The sequence below is a fragment of the Salvelinus fontinalis genome, chromosome 8 (genome assembly GCF_029448725.1).
Source record: "Salvelinus fontinalis isolate EN_2023a chromosome 8, ASM2944872v1, whole genome shotgun sequence".
In the NCBI taxonomy this organism is placed as follows: domain Eukaryota; kingdom Metazoa; phylum Chordata; class Actinopteri; order Salmoniformes; family Salmonidae; genus Salvelinus; species Salvelinus fontinalis.
Genome location: NC_074672.1, coordinates 48,092,275 through 48,113,078, shown reverse-complemented (window position 1 = coordinate 48,113,078; position 20,804 = coordinate 48,092,275). Strand labels below are relative to the sequence as shown.

General features: G+C 53.8%; 1 protein-coding gene across 5 annotated transcripts in view; it reads right to left on the bottom strand.

The window, feature by feature from the left end:
* Positions 1 to 20,804, bottom strand: part of LOC129861358 (transcription factor E3-like) — a 60,234-nt gene that overhangs the window by 17,591 nt on the left and 21,839 nt on the right. For 3 of the 5 annotated variants that reach the window (XM_055932736.1, XM_055932734.1, XM_055932739.1), the window contains exons 5-6: positions 16,246 to 16,341; positions 6,448 to 6,565 (exon numbers count right to left, since the gene is read on the bottom strand). In XM_055932736.1, coding sequence (XP_055788711.1) covers positions 6,448 to 6,565; positions 16,246 to 16,341 — 214 coding nt within the window. The remainder of the gene's footprint in view (positions 1 to 6,447; positions 6,566 to 16,245; positions 16,342 to 20,804) is intronic. The other 2 variants (XM_055932735.1, XM_055932738.1) reach the window with 1 other exon arrangement.

Genomic DNA, 20,804 nt, shown 5'->3' with positions numbered 1-20,804 from the left:
CAATGCTGAGTAAGACCTTTAAAAAGAAAAGAGAGCGAGGGGGGAGGAGATAGAAGTCAGAGACACATACACAGGGACAGAGTCAGAGAGAGAGACAGACACAGGGACAGAGTCAGAGAGAGAGAGACAGACACAGGGACAGAGTCAGAGAGAGAGAGACAGACACAGGGACAGAGTCAGAGAGAGAGAGACAGACACAGGGACAGAGTCAGAGAGAGAAACAGACACAGGGACAGAGTCAGAGAGAGACAGACACAGGGACAGAGTCAGAGAGAGAGACAGACACAGACACAGGGACAGAGTCAGAGAGAGAGACAGACACAGGGACAGAGTCAGAGAGAGAGAGACAGACACAGGGACAGAGTCAGAGAGAGAAACAGACACAGGGACAGAGTCAGAGAGAGAGACAGACACAGGGACAGAGTCAGAGAGAGAAACAGACACAGGGACAGAGTCAGAGAGAGAGACAGACACAGACACAGGGACAGAGTCAGAGAGAGAGACAGACACAGGGACAGAGTCAGAGAGAGAGAGACGGACACAGGGACAGAGTCAGAGAGAGAGACGGACACAGGGACAGAGTCAGAGAGAGAGACGGACACAGGGACAGAGTCAGAGAGAGAGACGGACACAGGGACAGAGTCAGAGAGAGAGAGACAGACACAGGGACAGAGTCAGAGAGAGAGACAGACACAGGGACAGAGTCAGAGAGAGAGACGGACACAGGGACAGAGTCAGAGAGAGAGAGACAGACACAGGGACAGAGTCAGAGAGAGAGACAGACACAGGGACAGAGTCAGAGAGAGAGACGGACACAGGGACAGAGTCAGAGAGAGAGAGACAGACACAGGGACAGAGTCAGAGAGAGAGACGGACACAGGGACAGAGTCAGAGAGAGAGAGACAGACACAGGGACAGAGTCAGAGAGAGAGACAGACACAGGGACAGAGTCAGAGAGAGAGACGGACACAGGGACAGAGTCAGAGAGAGAGAGACAGACACAGGGACAGAGTCAGAGAGAGAGAGACAGACACAGGGACAGAGTCAGAGAGAGAGAGACAGACACAGGGACAGAGTCAGAGAGAGAAACAGACACAGGGACAGAGTCAGAGAGAGACAGACACAGGGACAGAGTCAGAGAGAGAGACAGACACAGACACAGGGACAGAGTCAGAGAGAGAGACAGACACAGGGACAGAGTCAGAGAGAGAGAGACAGACACAGGGACAGAGTCAGAGAGAGAAACAGACACAGGGACAGAGTCAGAGAGAGAGACAGACACAGGGACAGAGTCAGAGAGAGAAACAGACACAGGGACAGAGTCAGAGAGAGAGACAGACACAGACACAGGGACAGAGTCAGAGAGAGAGACAGACACAGGGACAGAGTCAGAGAGAGAGAGACGGACACAGGGACAGAGTCAGAGAGAGAGACGGACACAGGGACAGAGTCAGAGAGAGAGACGGACACAGGGACAGAGTCAGAGAGAGAGACAGACACAGGGACAGAGTCAGAGAGAGAGAGACAGACACAGGGACAGAGTCAGAGAGAGAGACAGACACAGGGACAGAGTCAGAGAGAGAGACGGACACAGGGACAGAGTCAGAGAGAGAGAGACAGACACAGGGACAGAGTCAGAGAGAGAGACAGACACAGGGACAGAGTCAGAGAGAGAGACGGACACAGGGACAGAGTCAGAGAGAGAGAGACAGACACAGGGACAGAGTCAGAGAGAGAGACGGACACAGGGACAGAGTCAGAGAGAGAGAGACAGACACAGGGACAGAGTCAGAGAGAGAGACAGACACAGGGACAGAGTCAGAGAGAGAGACGGACACAGGGACAGAGTCAGAGAGAGAGAGACAGACACAGGGACAGAGTCAGAGAGAGAGACAGACACAGACACAGGGACAGAGTCAGAGAGAGAGACGGACACAGGGACAGAGTCAGAGAGAGAGAGACAGACACAGGGACAGAGTCAGAGAGAGAGACGGACACAGGGACAGAGTCAGAGAGAGAGACGGACACAGGGACAGAGTCAGAGAGAGAGACAGACACAGGGACAGAGTCGGAGAGAGAGACACAGGGACAGAGTCAGAGAGAGAGACAGACACAGGGACAGAGTCAGAGAGAGAGACAGACACAGGGACAGAGTCAGAGAGAGAGACAGACACAGGGACAGAGTCGGAGAGAGAGACACAGGGACAGAGTCAGAGAGAGAGACAGACACAGGGACAGAGTCAGAGAGAGAGACAGACACAGGGACAGAGTCAGAGAGAGAGACAGACACAGGGACAGAGTCGGAGAGACAGACACAGGGACAGAGTCAGAGAGAGAGACAGACACAGGGACAGAGTCAGAGAGAGAGACAGACACAGGGACAGAGTCAGAGAGAGAGACAGACACAGGGACAGAGTCAGAGAGAGAGACAGACACAGACACAGGGACAGAGTCAGAGAGAGAGAGACAGACACAGGGACAGAGTCAGAGAGAGAGACAGACACAGGGACAGAGTCAGAGAGAGAGACGGACACAGGGACAGAGTCAGAGAGAGAGAGACAGACACAGGGACAGAGTCAGAGAGAGAGACGGACACAGGGACAGAGTCAGAGAGAGAGAGAGACAGACACAGGGACAGAGTCAGAGAGAGAGAGACAGACACAGGGACAGAGTCAGAGAGAGAGACGGACACAGGGACAGAGTCAGAGAGAGAGAGACAGACACAGGGACAGAGTCAGAGAGAGAGACAGACACAGGGACAGAGTCAGAGAGAGAGACGGACACAGGGACAGAGTCAGAGAGAGAGAGACAGACACAGGGACAGAGTCAGAGAGAGAGACGGACACAGGGACAGAGTCAGAGAGAGAGAGACAGACACAGGGACAGAGTCAGAGAGAGAGACAGACACAGGGACAGAGTCAGAGAGAGAGACGGACACAGGGACAGAGTCAGAGAGAGAGAGACAGACACAGGGACAGAGTCAGAGAGAGAGACGGACACAGGGACAGAGTCAGAGAGAGAGAGACAGACACAGGGACAGAGTCAGAGAGAGAGACAGACACAGGGACAGAGTCAGAGAGAGAGACGGACACAGGGACAGAGTCAGAGAGAGAGAGACAGACACAGGGACAGAGTCAGAGAGAGAGACAGACACAGACACAGGGACAGAGTCAGAGAGAGAGACAGACACAGGGACAGAGTCAGAGAGAGAGAGACAGACACAGGGACAGAGTCAGAGAGAGAGACGGACACAGGGACAGAGTCAGAGAGAGAGAGACAGACACAGGGACAGAGTCAGAGAGAGAGACAGACACAGGGACAGAGTCAGAGAGAGAGACGGACACAGGGACAGAGTCAGAGAGAGAGAGACAGACACAGGGACAGAGTCAGAGAGAGAGACGGACACAGGGACAGAGTCAGAGAGAGAGAGACAGACACAGGGACAGAGTCAGAGAGAGAGACAGACACAGGGACAGAGTCAGAGAGAGAGACGGACACAGGGACAGAGTCAGAGAGAGAGAGACAGACACAGGGACAGAGTCAGAGAGAGAGACAGACACAGACACAGGGACAGAGTCAGAGAGAGAGACAGACACAGGGACAGAGTCAGAGAGAGAGAGACAGACACAGGGACAGAGTCAGAGAGAGACGGACACAGGGACAGAGTCAGAGAGAGAGAGACAGACACAGGGACAGAGTCAGAGAGAGAGAGACAGACACAGGGACAGAGTCAGAGAGAGAGACGGACACAGGGACAGAGTCAGAGAGAGAGACAGGGACAGAGTCAGAGTCAGAGAGAGAGACAGACACAGGGACAGAGTCGGAGAGAGAGACACAGGGACAGAGTCAGAGAGAGAGACAGACACAGGGACAGAGTCAGAGAGAGAGAGACAGACACAGGGACAGAGTCAGAGAGAGAGACGGACACAGGGACAGAGTCAGAGAGAGAGAGACAGACACAGGGACAGAGTCAGAGAGAGAGACGGACACAGGGACAGAGTCAGAGAGAGAGAGACAGACACAGGGACAGAGTCAGAGAGAGAGACAGACACAGACACAGGGACAGAGTCAGAGAGAGAGACAGACACAGGGACAGAGTCAGAGAGAGAGAGACAGACACAGGGACAGAGTCAGAGAGAGAGACGGACACAGGGACAGAGTCAGAGAGAGAGAGACAGACACAGGGACAGAGTCAGAGAGAGAGAGACAGACACAGGGACAGAGTCAGAGAGAGAGACGGACACAGGGACAGAGTCAGAGAGAGAGAGACAGACACAGGGACAGAGTCAGAGAGAGAGACGGACACAGGGACAGAGTCAGAGAGAGAGACGGACACAGGGACAGAGTCAGAGAGAGAGACAGGGACAGAGTCAGAGTCAGAGAGAGAGACAGACACAGGGACAGAGTCGGAGAGAGAGACACAGGGACAGAGTCAGAGAGAGAGACAGACACAGGGACAGAGTCAGAGAGAGAGACAGACACAGACACAGGGACAGAGTCAGAGAGAGAGACAGACACAGGGACAGAGTCAGAGAGAGAGACAGACACAGGGACAGAGTCAGAGAGAGAGAGACAGACACAGGGACAGAGTCAGAGAGAGAGACGGACACAGGGACAGAGTCAGAGAGAGAGAGACAGACACAGGGACAGAGTCAGAGAGAGAGAGACAGACACAGGGACAGAGTCAGAGAGAGAGACGGACACAGGGACAGAGTCAGAGAGAGAGAGACAGACACAGGGACAGAGTCAGAGAGAGAGACGGACACAGGGACAGAGTCAGAGAGAGAGACGGACACAGGGACAGAGTCAGAGAGAGAGACAGGGACAGAGTCAGAGTCAGAGAGAGAGACAGACACAGGGACAGAGTCGGAGAGAGAGACACAGGGACAGAGTCAGAGAGAGAGACAGACACAGGGACAGAGTCAGAGAGAGAGACAGACACAGGGACAGAGTCAGAGAGAGAGACAGACACAGGGACAGAGTCGGAGAGAGAGACACAGGGACAGAGTCAGAGAGAGAGACAGACACAGGGACAGAGTCAGAGAGAGAGACAGACACAGGGACAGAGTCAGAGAGAGAGACAGACACAGGGACAGAGTCGGAGAGAGAGACACAGGGACAGAGTCAGAGAGAGAGACAGACACAGGGACAGAGTCAGAGAGAGAGACAGACACAGGGACAGAGTCAGAGAGAGAGACAGACACAGGGACAGAGTCAGAGAGAGAGACAGACACAGACACAGGGACAGAGTCAGAGAGAGAGAGACAGACACAGGGACAGAGTCAGAGAGAGAGAGACAGACACAGGGACAGATTCAGAGAGAGAGACGGACACAGGGACAGAGTCAGAGAGAGAGAGACAGACACAGGGACAGAGTCAGAGAGAGAGACGGACACAGGGACAGAGTCAGAGAGAGAGACGGACACAGGGACAGAGTCAGAGAGAGAGAGACAGACACAGGGACAGAGTCAGAGAGAGAGACGGACACAGGGACAGAGTCAGAGAGAGAGAGACAGACACAGGGACAGAGTCAGAGAGAGAGACAGACACAGGGACAGAGTCAGAGAGAGAGACGGACACAGGGACAGAGTCAGAGAGAGAGAGACAGACACAGGGACAGAGTCAGAGAGAGAGACGGACACAGGGACAGAGTCAGAGAGAGAGAGACAGACACAGGGACAGAGTCAGAGAGAGAGACAGACACAGGGACAGAGTCAGAGAGAGAGACGGACACAGGGACAGAGTCAGAGAGAGAGAGACAGACACAGGGACAGAGTCAGAGAGAGAGACAGACACAGACACAGGGACAGAGTCAGAGAGAGAGAGAGACACAGGGACAGAGTCAGAAAGAGAGACAGACACAGGGACAGAGTCAGAGAGAGAGACAGACAGAGGGACAGAGTCAGAGAGAGAGACAGACAGAGGGACAGAGTCAGAGAGAGAGACAGACAGAGGGACAGAGTCAGAGAGAGAGACAGACAGAGGGACAGAGTCAGAGAGAGACAGACAGACACAGGGACAGAATCAGAGAGAGAGACAGACACAGGGACAGAGTCAGAGAGAGAGACAGACAGACACAGGGACAGAGTCAGAGAGACACAGACAGACACACGGACAGAGTCAGAGAGAGAGACAGGGACAGAGTCAGAGAGAGAGACAGACACAGGGACAGAGTCAGAGAGAGAGAGACAGACACAGGGACAGAGTCAGAGAGAGAGACAGACACAGGGACAGAGTCAGAGTCAGAAATTTGAGAGACAGACAGGCAGGCAGGCAGGCAGACAGGGTCAGAAAGTTGACAGACAGACAGGACAGACAGGTGATATTGAGTGTGATTTAGGAGAGGAACTTTTTTTTACAGACAGAAAGAGAGAAGGGGAGATCGAGATAAGAGAGCGAGCGTTTTAATCTTTAGTGTTAAGTGTGTTTTAGACTAGAACTATTTACCGGTACCGGTTAACTCAGTCTTGACATTGTGCAGGTCGGCAGGACAGGAGTTGGAGACGGTAGGCACAGCCATCCCGCCACTGCTGTACACATCCAGCATGTTCACTGACACCGGCAGCTGCATACACACAACAGTCACAACATGTAAACAACAACAACAACATCATAAAACAAGCGTTCAGAGGTCATCGACAACTCCCAAATGTAGTACTAATGCAGCCAACTATCTCATTCATCCAAATCAAATGTTATTTGTCGCACGTGCTGAATACAACGGGGTACCTTACCGTGAAATGCCGAATACAACTGGGTACCTTACCGTGAAATGCCGAATACAACGGGGTACCTTACCGTGAAATGCCGAATACAACTGGGTACCTTACCGTGAAATGCCGAATACAACGGGGTACCTTACCGTGAAATGCCGAATACAACGGGTACCTTACCGTGAAATGCCGAATACAACGGGTACCTTACCGTGAAATGCCGAATACAACGGGTACCTTACCGTGAAATGCCGAATACAACGGGGTAACTTACCGTGAAATGCCGAATACAACGGGTACCTTACCGTGAAATGCCGAATACAACGGGTACCTTACCGTGAAATGCCGAATACAACGGGGTAACTTACCGTGAAATGCCGAATACAACGGGGTACCTTACCGTGAAATGCCGAATACAACGGGGTACCTTACCGTGAAATGCCGAATACAACGGGGTACCTTACCGTGAAATGCCGAATACAACGGGGTACCTTACCGTGAAATGCCGAATACAACGGGTACCTTACCGTGAAATGCTGAAAAGTACAAGCCCTTAACCAACAATGCAGTTCAAGTAATAGAGTTCAGAAAATATTTACTAAATAAATTAAAAGTAAAAAAAAAAGTAAAAAATATTTCTCTATCATTGACTCTGTAGCGTTACAGAGTCAGTGTGGAGGCTATATACAGGGTGTTACGGTACAGAGTCAATGTGGAGGCTATATACAGGGTGTTACGGTACAGAGTCAATGTGGAGGCTATATACAGGGGGTACCGGTACAGAGTCAATGTGGAGGCTATATACAGGGGATACCGGTACAGAGTCAATGTGGAGGCTATATACAGGGTGTTACGGTACAGAGTCAATGTGGAGGCTATATACAGGGTATTACGGTACAGAGTCAATGTGGAGGCTATATACAGGGGGTACCGGTACAGAGTCAATGTGGAGGCTATATACAGGGGGTACCGGTACAGAGTCAATGTGGAGGCTATATACAGGGGGTACCGGTACAGAGTCAATGTGGAGGCTATATACAGGGGGTACCGGTACAGAGTCAATGTGGAGGCTATATACAGGGTGTTACGGTACAGAGTCAATGTGGAGGCTATATACAGGGGATACCGGTACAGAGTCAATGTGGAGGCTATATACAGGGGGTACCGGTACAGAGTCAATGTGGAGGCTATATACATTGGGTACCGGTACAGAGTCAATGTGGAGGCTATATACAGGGTGTTACGGTACAGAGTCAATGTGGAGGCTATATACAGGGGATACCGGTACAGAGTCAATGTGGAGGCTATATACAGGGGGTACCGGTACAGAGTCAATGTGGAGGCTATATACAGGGTGTTAAGGTACAGAGTCAATGTGGAGGCTATATACAGGGTGTTACGGTACAGAGTCAGTGTGGAGGCTATATGCAGGGGGTACCGTTACAGAGTCAATGTGGAGGCTATATACAGGGTGTTACGGTACAGAGTCAATGTGGAGGCTATATACAGGGGGTACCGGTACCGAGTCAGTGAGGAGGCTATATACAGGGGGTACCGGTACCGAGTAAATGTGGAGGCTCTATACAGGGGGTACCGGTACAGAGTCAATGTGGAGGCTATATACAGGGGGTACCAGTACCGAGTCAGTGTGGAGGCTATATACAGGGGGTACCGGTACCGAGTCAGTGTGGAGGCTCTATACAGGGGGTACCGGTACAGAGTCAATGTGGAGGCTATATACAGGGGGTACCGGTACCGAGTCAGTGTGGAGGCTCTATACTGGGGGTACCGAGTCAATGTGGAGGCTATATACAGGGGGTACCGGTACCGAGTCAGTGTGGAGTCTCTATACAGGGGGTACCGGTACCGAGTCAATGTGGAGGCTATATACAGGGGGTACCGGTACCGAGTCAATGTGGAGGCTATATATAGGGGGTACCGGTACCGAGTCAATGTGGAGGCTATATACAGGGGGTACCGGTACCGAGGCAATGTGGAGGCTATATACAGGGGGTACCGGTACCGAGTCAATGTGGAGGCTATATACAGGGGGTACCGGTACAGAGTCAATGTGGAGGCTATATACAGGGGGTACCGGTACAGAGTCAATGTGGAGGCTATATACAGGGGGTACCGGTACAGAGTCAATGTGGAGGCTATATACAGGGGGTACCGGTACAGAGTCAATGTGGAGGCTATATACAGGGGGTACCGGTACTGAGTCAATGTGGAGGCTATATACAGGGGGTACCGGTACAGAGTCAATGTGGAGACTATATACAGGGGGTACCGGTACAGAGTCAATGTGGAGGCTATATACAGGGGGTACCGGTACAGAGTCAATGTGGAGGCTATATACAGGGGGTACCGGTAAAGAGTCAATGTGGAGGCTATATACAGGGGGTACCGGTACCGAGTCAATGTGGAGGCTATATACAGGGGGTACTGGTACAGAGTCAATGTGGAGGCTATATACAGGGGGTACCGGTACAGAGTCAATGTGGAGGCTCTATACAGGGTGTTACGGTACAGAGTCAATGTGGAGGCTCTATACAGGGTATTACGGTACAGAGTCAATGTGGAGGCTATATACAGGGTATTACGGTACAGAGTCAATGTGGAGGCTCTATACAGGGTATTACGGTACAGAGTCAATGTGGAGGCTATATACAGGGGGTACCGGTACAGAGTCAATGTGGAGGCTCTATACAGGGTATTACGGTACAGAGTCAATGTGGAGGCTCTATACAGGGTATTACGGTACAGAGTCAATGTGGAGGCTATATACAGGGTATTACGGTACAGAGTCAATGTGGAGGCTCTATACAGGGTATTACGGTACAGAGTCAATGTGGAGGCTATATACAGGGTATTACGGTACAGAGTCAATGTGGAGGCTATATACAGGGTATTACGGTACAGAGTCAATGTGGAGGCTATATACAGGGTATTACGGTACAGAGTCAATGTGGAGGCTATATACAGGGTATTACGGTACAGAGTCAATGTGGAGGCTCTATACAGGGTATTACGGTACAGAGTCAATGTGGAGGCTATATACAGGGGGGTACTGGTACAGAGTCAATGTGGAGGCTCTATACAGGGGGTACCGGTACAGAGTCAATGTGGAGGCTCTATACAGGGTATTACGGTACAGAGTCAATGTGCAGGGTTACAGATTAATCCAGGTCATTTTTAACATGACTATGAAGCCCATTGAACACGCAGTACAAACAGAATATGTTGTGACATCAGAGGTCTAAGAGCTACATTGATTATTGGTGCTACTGATAACCTCCCTGGAACGTTGATAACGTGAATTCCAGACTTCCCCCCCCCCCCCCTTCTAGATGTCTACGTAACAGACAAGATGAGGGTTGCAAAATTCCAATATCTTTCCCCAGATTCCCTGCTGGTTCTCCATAAATTCTGGTTGGAAGAGTCCTGGAATCAGGAGGGAATCAGGAAGGGAATCAAGAGGGAATCAGGAAGGAATCAAGAGGGAATCGGGAGGGGAATCAAGAGGGAATCGGGAGGGGAATCAAGAGGGAATCGGGAGGGGAATCAAGAGGGAATCGGGAGGGGAATCAAGAGGGAATCGGGAGGGGAATCAGGAGGGGAATCAAGAGGGGAATCAAGAGGGGAATCAAGAGGGGAATCAAGAGGGGAATCAAGAGGGGAATCAAGAGGGGAATCAAGAGGGGAATCAAGAGGGGAATCAAGAGGGGAATCAAGAGGGGAATCAAGAGGGGAATCAAGAGGGGAATCAAGAGGGGAATCAGGAGGACATCTGGAATACTCCAACCAGGAAAACCTGGTAATTTGGGGGAAATTACTGGAAATTTGCGACCCCCTGTGTCGATTAAAAACCTTCTGTCCTGTCGTCCCCACTGTGGCCCAGGCTTACAGAGCGGAAACATGGGAAAACATATTAAAATGACGGTTTTCTACAGAATGATTTAGTAAATATACTGCCATTTAGCAGCCGCTTTTATCCAAGGCGTCTTACAGGAATAGATGCGCATCCCATTTACACACAGTGTCGATGTTGTCGTGATGCTGAAGATGACGAACGTGAAGTTGAAAACGGTGAAATGTCCCTTTAAAAGACAGACACCATGCTGAGTGATTACATTATCTCGCCACGGTCAACATGACCAACACTGTCTAATATTCACAACAGGAGCCACAGAGTACAGTAACAAATACGTTAGCATACGTTAGCATGTCCACATCTCTGTTTCATTAACAGAGTACAGTAACAAATACGTTAGCATGTGCTAGCATGTCTACATCTCTGTTTCATTAACAGAGTACAGTAACAAATACGTTAGCATGTGCTAGCATGTCTACATCTCTGTTTCATTAACAGAGTACAGTAACAAATACGTTAGCATGTGCTAGCATATCTACATCTCTGTTTCATTAACAGATTACAGTAACAAATACGTTAGCATGTCTACATCTCTGTTTCATTAACAGAGTACAGTAACAAATACGTTAGCATGTGCTAGCATATCTACATCTCTGTTTCATTAACAGATTACTGTAACAAATACGTTAGCATGTCCACCAGACAAGCCAGAGCCTGTAGAAAGCTACAATGTCAAAATCAACTCAGTGAGAAACCAAAAGAAATCCAGTCAAAACCCACATCTCATCTAACGTCTTCAAAACACAAAACCCACATCTCATCTAACGTCTTCAAAACACAAAACCCACATCTCATCTAACCTCTTCAAAACACAAAACCCACATCTCATCTAACGTCTTCAAAACACAAAACCCACATCTCATCTAACCTCTTCAAAACACAAAACCCACATCTCATCTAACGTCTTCAAAACACAAAACCCACATCTCATCTAACGTCTTCAAAACACAAAACCCACATCTCATCTAACGTCTTCAAAACACAAAACATCTAACCTCTTCAAAACACAAAACCCACATCTCATCTAACGTCTTCAAAACACAAAACCCACATCTCATCTAACCTCTTCAAAACACAAAACCCACATCTCATCTAACGTCTTCAAAACACAAAACCCACATCTCATCTAACGTCTTCAAAACACAAAACCCACATCTCATCTAACCTCTTTAAAACCATTCTAATTCATTTCATACAGATTCCACACAACAAGGAAATGTATTTTACCTCAATCTTGTTATCATGCTGCAGAACAACTAAAATCCTCATCTTTCTCCTGCCAAACAGCTCCGACAACTTCTCCTTTCTCTCCTAACAGACAGTTGAGAAATGGACAAACGTCTTCAGCAGCGGGGGTGGGGGGGGGGGGACATCTCCCTCTCTGATCCACGGTTAGCTAACCTTTAGTCTACACAGTTAAGCTATCAGCGTTCTACACACAGCCCCCCTCTGTCTATCCTCCAACACCATGCAGGTTGACTGACCACGCCCCCACTCGGCCCTGGCCACACCCCCACTCTGCCCTGGCCACACCCCACTCTGCCTGGCCACACCCCACTCTGTCCTGGCCACACCCCACTCTGTCCAGGCCACACCCCACTCTGTCCAGGCCACACCCCACTCTGTCCAGGCCACACCCCACTCTGTCCAGGCCACACCCCACTCTGTCCAGGCCACACCCCACTCTGTCCAGGCCACACCCCACTCTGTCCTGGCCACACCCCACTGTCCTGGCCACACCCCACCCCACTCTGTCCTGACCACACCCCACTCTACCCCACTCTGTCCTGGCCACACCCCACTCTACCCCACTCTGTCCTGGCCACACCCCACTCTACCCCACTCTGTCCTGACCACACCCCACTCTGTCCTGACCACACCCCACTCTACCCCACTCTGTCCTGGCCACCCCCCACTCTGTCCTGGCCACCCCCCACTCTGTCCTGGCCACACCCCCACTCTGTCCTGGCCACACCCCCACTCTACCCCACTCTGTCCTGGCCACACCCCACTCTGTCCTGACCACACCCCACTCTACCCCACTCTGTCCTGGCCACACCCCACTCTACCCCACTCTGTCCTGACCACACCCCACTCTGTCCTGACCACACCCCACTCTACCCCACTCTGTCCTGGCCACCCCCCACTCTGTCCAGGCCACACCCCCACTCTGTCCAGGCCACACCCCCACTCTGTCCAGGCCACACCCCCACTCTGTCCTGGCCACACCCCCACTCTGTCCTGGCCACACCCCACTCTGTCCTGGCCACACCCCACTCTGTCCTGGCCACACCCCACTGTCCTGGCCACACCCCACTCTGTCCTGACCACACCCCACTCTGTCCTGACCACACCCCACTCTACCCCACTCTGTCCTGGCCACACCCCACTCTACCCCACTCTGTCCTGGCCACACCCCACTCTGTCCTGACCACACCCCACTCTGTCCTGACCACACCCCACTCTACCCCACTCTGTCCTGGCCACCCCCCACTCTGTCCTGGCCACCCCCCACTCTGTCCTGGCCACCCCCCACTCTGTCCTGGCCACACCCCACTCTGTCCTGGCCACACCCCACTCTGTCCTGAACACACCCCACTCTGTCCTGAACACACCCCACTCTGTCCCACTCTGTCCTGGCCACACCCCACTCTGCCCTGGCCACACCCCACTCTACCCCACTCTGTCCTGGCCACACCCCACTCTGTCCTGGCCACACCCCACTCTGTCCTGGCCACACCCCACTCTGTCCTGGCCACACCCCACTCTGTCCTGGCCACACCCCACTCTGTCCTGGCCACACCCCACTCTGCCCTGGCCACACCCCACTCTGTCCTGGCCACACCCCACTCTACCCCACTGTCCTGAACACACCCCACTCTACCCCACTCTGTCCTGAACACACCCCACTCTGTCCTGAACACACCCCACTCTGTCCTGAACACACCCCACTCTGTCCTGAACACACCCCACTCTGTCCTGAACACACCCCACTCTGTCCTGAACACACCCCACTCTACCCCACTCTGCCCTGAACACACCCCACTCTGCCCTGAACACACCCCACTCTGCCCTGAACACACCCCACTCTGCCCTGAACACACCCCACTCTGCCCTGAACACACCCCACTCTGCCCTGAACACACCCCACTCTGCCCTGAACACACCCCACTCTGCCCTGAACACACCCCACTCTGCCCTGAACACACCCCACTCTGCCCTGAACACACCCCACTCTACCCCACTCTGTCCTGAACACACCCCACTCTGTCCTGGCCACACCCCACTCTGTCCTGGCCACACCCCACTCTGTCCTGGCCACACCCCACTCTACCCCACTCTGTCCTGAACACACCCCACTCTGTCCTGAACACACCCCACTCTGTCCTGAACACACCCCACTCTGTCCTGAACACACCCCACTCTACCCCACTCTGTCCTGAACACACCCCACTCTGTCCTGAACACACCCCACTCTGTCCTGAACACACCCCACTCTGTCCTGAACACACCCCACTCTGTCCTGAACACACCCCACTCTGTCCTGAACACACCCCACTCTGTCCTGAACACACCCCACTCTGTCCTGAACACACCCCACTCTACCCCACTCTGTCCTGAACACACCCCACTCTGCCCTGAACACACCCCACTCTGCCCTGGCCACACCCCACTCTACCCCACTCTGTCCTGAACACACCCCACTCTGTCCTGAACACACCCCACTCTGCCCTGAACACACCCCACTCTGCCCTGAACACACCCCACTCTGCCCTGAACACACCCCACTCTGCCCTGAACACACCCCACTCTGCCCTGAACACACCCCACTCTGCCCTGAACACACCCCACTCTACCCCACTCTGTCCTGAACACACCCCACTCTACCCCACTCTGTCCTGAACACACCCCACTCTACCCCACTCTGTCCTGAACACACCCCACTCTGTCCTGGCCACACCCCACTCTGCCCTGGCCACACCCCACTCTGCCCTGGCCACACCCCACTCTGCCCTGGCCACACCCCACTCTGCCCTGGCCACACCCCACTCTGCCCTGGCCACACCCCACTCTGCCCTGGCCACACCCCACTCTGCCCTGGCCACACCCCACTCTGCCCTGGCCACACCCCACTCTGCCCTGGCCACACCCCACTCTGTCCTGGCCACACCCCACTCTGTCCTGGCCACACCCCACTCTGTCCTGGCCACACCCCACTCTGTCCTGGCCACACCCCACTCTGTCCTGGCCACACCCCACTCTACCCCACTCTGTCCTGAACACACCCCACTCTGCCCTGCACACACCCCACTCTGCCCTGCACACACCCCACTCTGCCCTGCACACACCCCACTCTGCCCTGCACACACCCCACTCTGTCCTGAACACACCCCACTCTGTCCTGAACACACCCCACTCTGCCCTGAACACACCCCACTCTGCCCTAAACACACCCCACTCTGCCCTAAACACACCCCACTCTGCCCTGAACACACCCCACTCTGCCCTGAACACACCCCACTCTGCCCTGAACACACCCCACTCTGCCCTGAACACACCCCACTCTGTCCTGGCCACACCCCACTCTACCCCACTCTGTCCTGAACACACCCCACTCTGCCCTGAACACACCCCACTCTGCCCTGAACACACCCCACTCTGCCCTGAACACACCCCACTCTGCCCTGAACACACCCCACTCTGCCCTGAACACACCCCACTCTGCCCTGAACACACCCCACTCTGCCCTGAACACACCCCACTCTGTCCCACTCTGTCCTGAACACACCCCACTCTGTCCCGGCCACACCCCACTCTGTCCCGGCCACACCCCACTCTGTCCCGGCCACACCCCACTCTGTCCCGGCCACACCCCACTCTGTCCCGGCCACACCACACTCTGTCCCGGCCACACCCCCCTCTGTCCCGGCCACACCCCACTCTGTCCTGACCACTGTCAGACTACTATGTTGACTCTCATCGCCAGGATGGATTCCACTGTCTCTGACTTGACATCTAACTACCCCCCCCCAAAACATTTTTTACAAATCAATGATCTCCGACAACACAAAACAGCATGGACACTCAACTGAGACACAAAAGACAACGTGTTGATCAGCACAATAAGAGCAAAGGTCACCTTTCAGTGACCGCCTCTGGAGAAGATCGAAGAGGACTCCCTTATAAAGCGGCTGCTTGCAGCGGTATCAATTCACATACATTAGTTTCATTTTTCAAGAAGCGGGTTTACAGATGATTCATTCATCCCCAGGAGTGAACGCATCGTCATATGTCCTGGGTACTATGTTTAAATACGTACCCTGTAGACGAGAGTATATAAGGTCTAGATGATGTATGTTTTATGTTTTGTATGTTTTTGGTCCCGTGTGGCTCAGTTGGTAAGAGCATGGCACTTGCAACGCCAGGGTTGTGGGTTCAATTCCCACGGGGGGACATGGGTGAATATGTATGAAATTTCCAATTTGTAAGTCGCTCTGGATAAGAGCGTCTGCTAAATGACTTAAATGTAAATGTTTTAATACATACCCTGTAGTCCAGAGTATATAAGGTCTAGATAATGTATGTTTTAATACGTACCGTGTTGGCCACCTGTAGTCCAGGATCGATCAACGTAAAGAACTCATCGTTAAGACTGGATTCAAGACTGATGATGTCATCGATCACGTCTTCCATCTGAAATACAAACAGCTCTGGGGTCAGTAGAGGAAGAGGTGACATGATGCACATCTCTCTCCCTCATCTACCCTCCCTCCCTCACCCTCCCTCCCTCCCTCATCTACCCTCCCTCCCACACCCTCCCTCCCTCCCTCATCTACCCTCCCTCCCTCACCCTCCCTCCCACATCTACCCTCCCTCCCTCCCACATCTACCCTCCCTCCCTCCCTCCCTCATCTACCCTCCCTCCCTCCCTCATCTACCCTCCCTCCCTCACCCTCCCTCCCTCCCTCATCTACCCTCCCTCCCTCATCTACCCACCCTCCCTCCCTCATCTACCCTCCCTCCCTCACCCTCCCTCCCTCATCTACCCTCCCTCCCTCCCTCATCTACCCTCCCTCCCTCACCCTCCCTCCCTCCCTCATCTACCCTCCCTCCCTCACCCTCCCTCCCTCCCTCATCTACCCTCCCTCCCACACCCTCCCTCCCTCCCTCATCTACCCTCCCTCCCTCACCCTCCCTCCCACATCTACCCTCCCTCCCTCCCACATCTACCCTCCCTCCCTCCCTCCCTCATCTACCCTCCCTCCCTCCCTCATCTACCCTCCCTCCCTCACCCTCCCTCCCTCCCTCATCTACCCTCCCTCCCTCATCTACCCACCCTCCCTCCCTCATCTACCCTCCCTCCCTCACCCTCCCTCCCTCATCTACCCTCCCTCCCTCCCTCATCTACCCTCCCTCCCTCACCCTCCCTCCCTCCCTCATCTACCCTCCCTCCCTCACCCTCCCTCCCTCCCTCATCTACCCTCCCTCCCACACCCTCCCTCCCTCCCTCATCTACCCTCCCTCCCTCACCCTCCCTCCCACATCTACCCTCCCTCCCTCCCACATCTACCCTCCCTCCCTCCCTCCCTCATCTACCCTCCCTCCCTCCCTCATCTACCCTCCCTCCCTCACCCTCCCTCCCTCCCTCATCTACCCTCCCTCCCTCATCTACCCACCCTCCCTCCCTCATCTACCCTCCCTCCCTCACCCTCCCTCCCTCATCTACCCTCCCTCCCTCCCTCATCTACCCTCCCTCCCTCCCTCATCTACCCTCCCTCCCTCCCTCATCTACCCTCCCTCCCTCACCCTCCCTCCCTCCCTCATCTACCCTCCCTCCCTCCCTCATCTACCCTCCCTCCCTCACCCTCCCTCCCACATCTACCCTCCCTCCCTCCCTCATCTACCCTCCCTCCCTCATCTACCCACCCTCCCTCCCTCATCTACCCTCCCTCCCTCACCCTCCCTCCCTCATCTACCCTCCCTCCCTCCCTCATCTACCCTCCCTCCCTCCCTCATCTACCCTCCCTCCCTCACCCTCCCTCCCTCCCTCATCTACCCTCCCTCCCTCATCTACCCACCCTCCCTCCCTCATCTACCCTCCCTCCCTCACCCTCCCTCCCTCATCTACCCTCCCTCCCTCCCTCATCTACCCTCCCTCCCTCCCTCATCTACCCTCCCTCCCTCACCCTCCCTCCCTCCCTCATCTACCCTCCCTCCCTCACCCTCCCTCCCTCCCTCATCTACCCTCCCTCCCTCATCTACCCTCCCTCCCTCCCTCATCTACCCTCCCTCCCTCCCTCATCTACCCTCCCTCCCTCCCTCATCTACCCTCCCTCCCTCACCCTCCCTCCCTCCCTCATCTACCCTCCCTCCCTCACCCTCCCTCCCTCCCTCATCTACCCTCCCTCCCTCCCTCATCTACCCTCCCTCCCTCCCTCATCTACCCTCCCTCCCTCCCTCATCTACCCTCCCTCCCTCACCCTCCCTCCCTCCCACATCTACCCTCCCTCCCTCCCTCATCTACCCTCCCTCCCTCCCTCATCTACCCTCCCTCCCTCCCTCATCCACCCTCCCTCCCTCCCTCATCTACCCTCCCTCCCTCACCCTCCCTCCCTCCCTCATCTACCCTCCCTCCCACATCTACCCGGGTCAGTGCTCCCGGGTCAGTGCTCCCGGGTCAGTGCTCCCGGGTCAGTGCTCCCGGGTCAGTGCTCCCGGGTCAGTGTTCCCGGGTCAGTGTTCCCGGGTCAGTGTTCCCGGGTCAGTGTTCCCGGGTCAGTGTTCCCGGGTCAGTGTTCCCGGGTCAGTGCTCCCGGGTCAGTGCTCCCGGGTCAGTGTTCCTAGTCTGAGGTGTTTGATACATATGGTCCCTTTGTCTCCCGGCACGTTGGGCCAGACATACAGCCAGATTGAGCCAGCGCGTTAGACAGGGTGAGTCATTCATAGGAAACCTCACTGAAAACACTCCACACACAGCACTTTATGGATGAGGCACCACAAGCCACAACGGACTCACGCTCTTCCTAGAAAATGGCTTCTTTACACACTCTGTGAAATGGTTTCTTTACACTCTTCATATGAAATGTCTTCTTCAGACCCTTATTATGAAATGTCTTCTTCAGACCCTTATTATGAAATGTCTTCTTCAGACCCTTATTATGAAATGTCTTCTTCAGACCCTTATTATGAAATGTCTTCTTCAGACCCTTATTATGAAATGTCTTCTTCAGACCCTTATTATGAAATGTCTTCTTCAGACCCTTATTATGAAATGTCTTCTTCAGACTCTTATTATGAAATGTCTTCTTCAGATTATTTAATTCCTTATGAAATGTCTTCAGACTCTTATTATGAAATGTCTTCTTCAGATTATTTAATTCCTTATGAAATGTCTTCTTCAGACTCTTATTATGAAATGTCTTCTTCAGACTCTTATTATGAAATGTCTTCTTCAGACTCTTATTATGAAATGTCTTCTTCAGAGTATTTCATTCCTTGCTACACATCAACTCCTCCTTTAGAACCATAGAAGTCTGAGTAAGAGCTTTACCGACACACTGACTTTAAAAATTCCAGGTCAATTACATTTCAATTAAACTTTATTCATCCCCTCGGGGACAAATGAATGAGTTTTTTTCTCCAGAAGTGAATACACAGACTGACACAGCAACAGGCAGTGGACATTTAATTGAAGTGTCTGTGATATTTGGTATGAATTGTGAAGCGCGCAGAGGTTATTAGACTGGCCGATGTTGTATTTAACAGAACGCTGTGGAGCCAAACACACAAAGAGCAAGGTGCAGGAGACAGACCAGCCCCGGTCAGACAGACAGACAGACCAGCCCCGGTCAGACCAGCCCCAGACAGACCAGCCCCTGTCAGACAGACAGACCAGCCCCGGTCAGACAGACAGACAGACCAGCCCCGGTCAGACAGACAGACAGACCAGCCCCGGTCAGACAGACAGACAGACCAGCCCCAGTCAGACAGACAGACAGACCAGCCCCAGTCAGACAGACAGACAGACCAGCCCCAGTCAGACAGACAGACAGACCAGCCCCAGTCAGACAGACAGACAGACCAGCCCCAGTCAGACAGACAGACAGACCAGCCCCAGTCAGACAGACAGACAGACCAGCCCCAGTCAGACAGACAGACAGACCAGCCCCAGTCAGACAGACAGACAGACCAGCCCCAGTCAGACAGACAGACAGACCAGCCCCAGTCAGACAGACAGACAGACAGACCAGCCCCAGTCAGACAGACAGACAGACAGACCAGCCCCAGTCAGACAGACAGACAGACAGACCAGCCCCAGTCAGACAGACAGACAGACAGACCAGCCCCAGTCAGACCAGCCCCAGTCAGACCAGCCCCAGTCAGACCAGCCCCAGTCAGACCAGCCCCAGTCAGACCAGCCCCAGTCAGACCAGCCCCAGTCAGACCAGCCCCAGTCAGACAGACAGACCAGCCCCAGTCAGACAGACAGACCAGCCCCAGTCAGACAGACAGACCAGCCCCAGTCAGACCAGCCCCAGTCAGACAGACAGACAGACAGACCAGCCCCAGTCAGACAGACAGACAGACCAGCCCCAGTCAGACAGACAGACAGACCAGCCCCAGTCAGACAGACAGACAGACCAGCCCCAGTCAGACAGACAGACAGACCAGCCCCAGTCAGACAGACAGACCAGCCCCAGTCAGACAGACAGACCAGCCCCAGTCAGACAGACAGACCAGCCCCAGTCAGACAGACAGACCAGCCCCAGTCAGACAGACAGACCAGCCCCAGTCAGACAGACAGACCAGCCCCAGTCAGACAGACAGACAGACAGACCAGCCCCAGTCAGACAGACAGACAGACAGACCAGCCCCAGTCAGACAGACAGACCAGCCCCAGTCAGACAGACAGACCAGCCCCAGACAGACAGACAGACCAGCCCCAGACAGACAGACAGACCAGCCCCAGTCAGACAGACAGACCAGCCCCAGTCAGACAGACAGACCAGCCCCAGACAGCAATACAGACCAGCCCCAGACAGCAATACAGACCAGCCCCAGACAGACATACAGACCAGCCCCAGACAGACAGACAGACCAGCCCCAGACAGACATACAGACCAGCCCCAGACAGACATACAGACCAGCCCCAGACA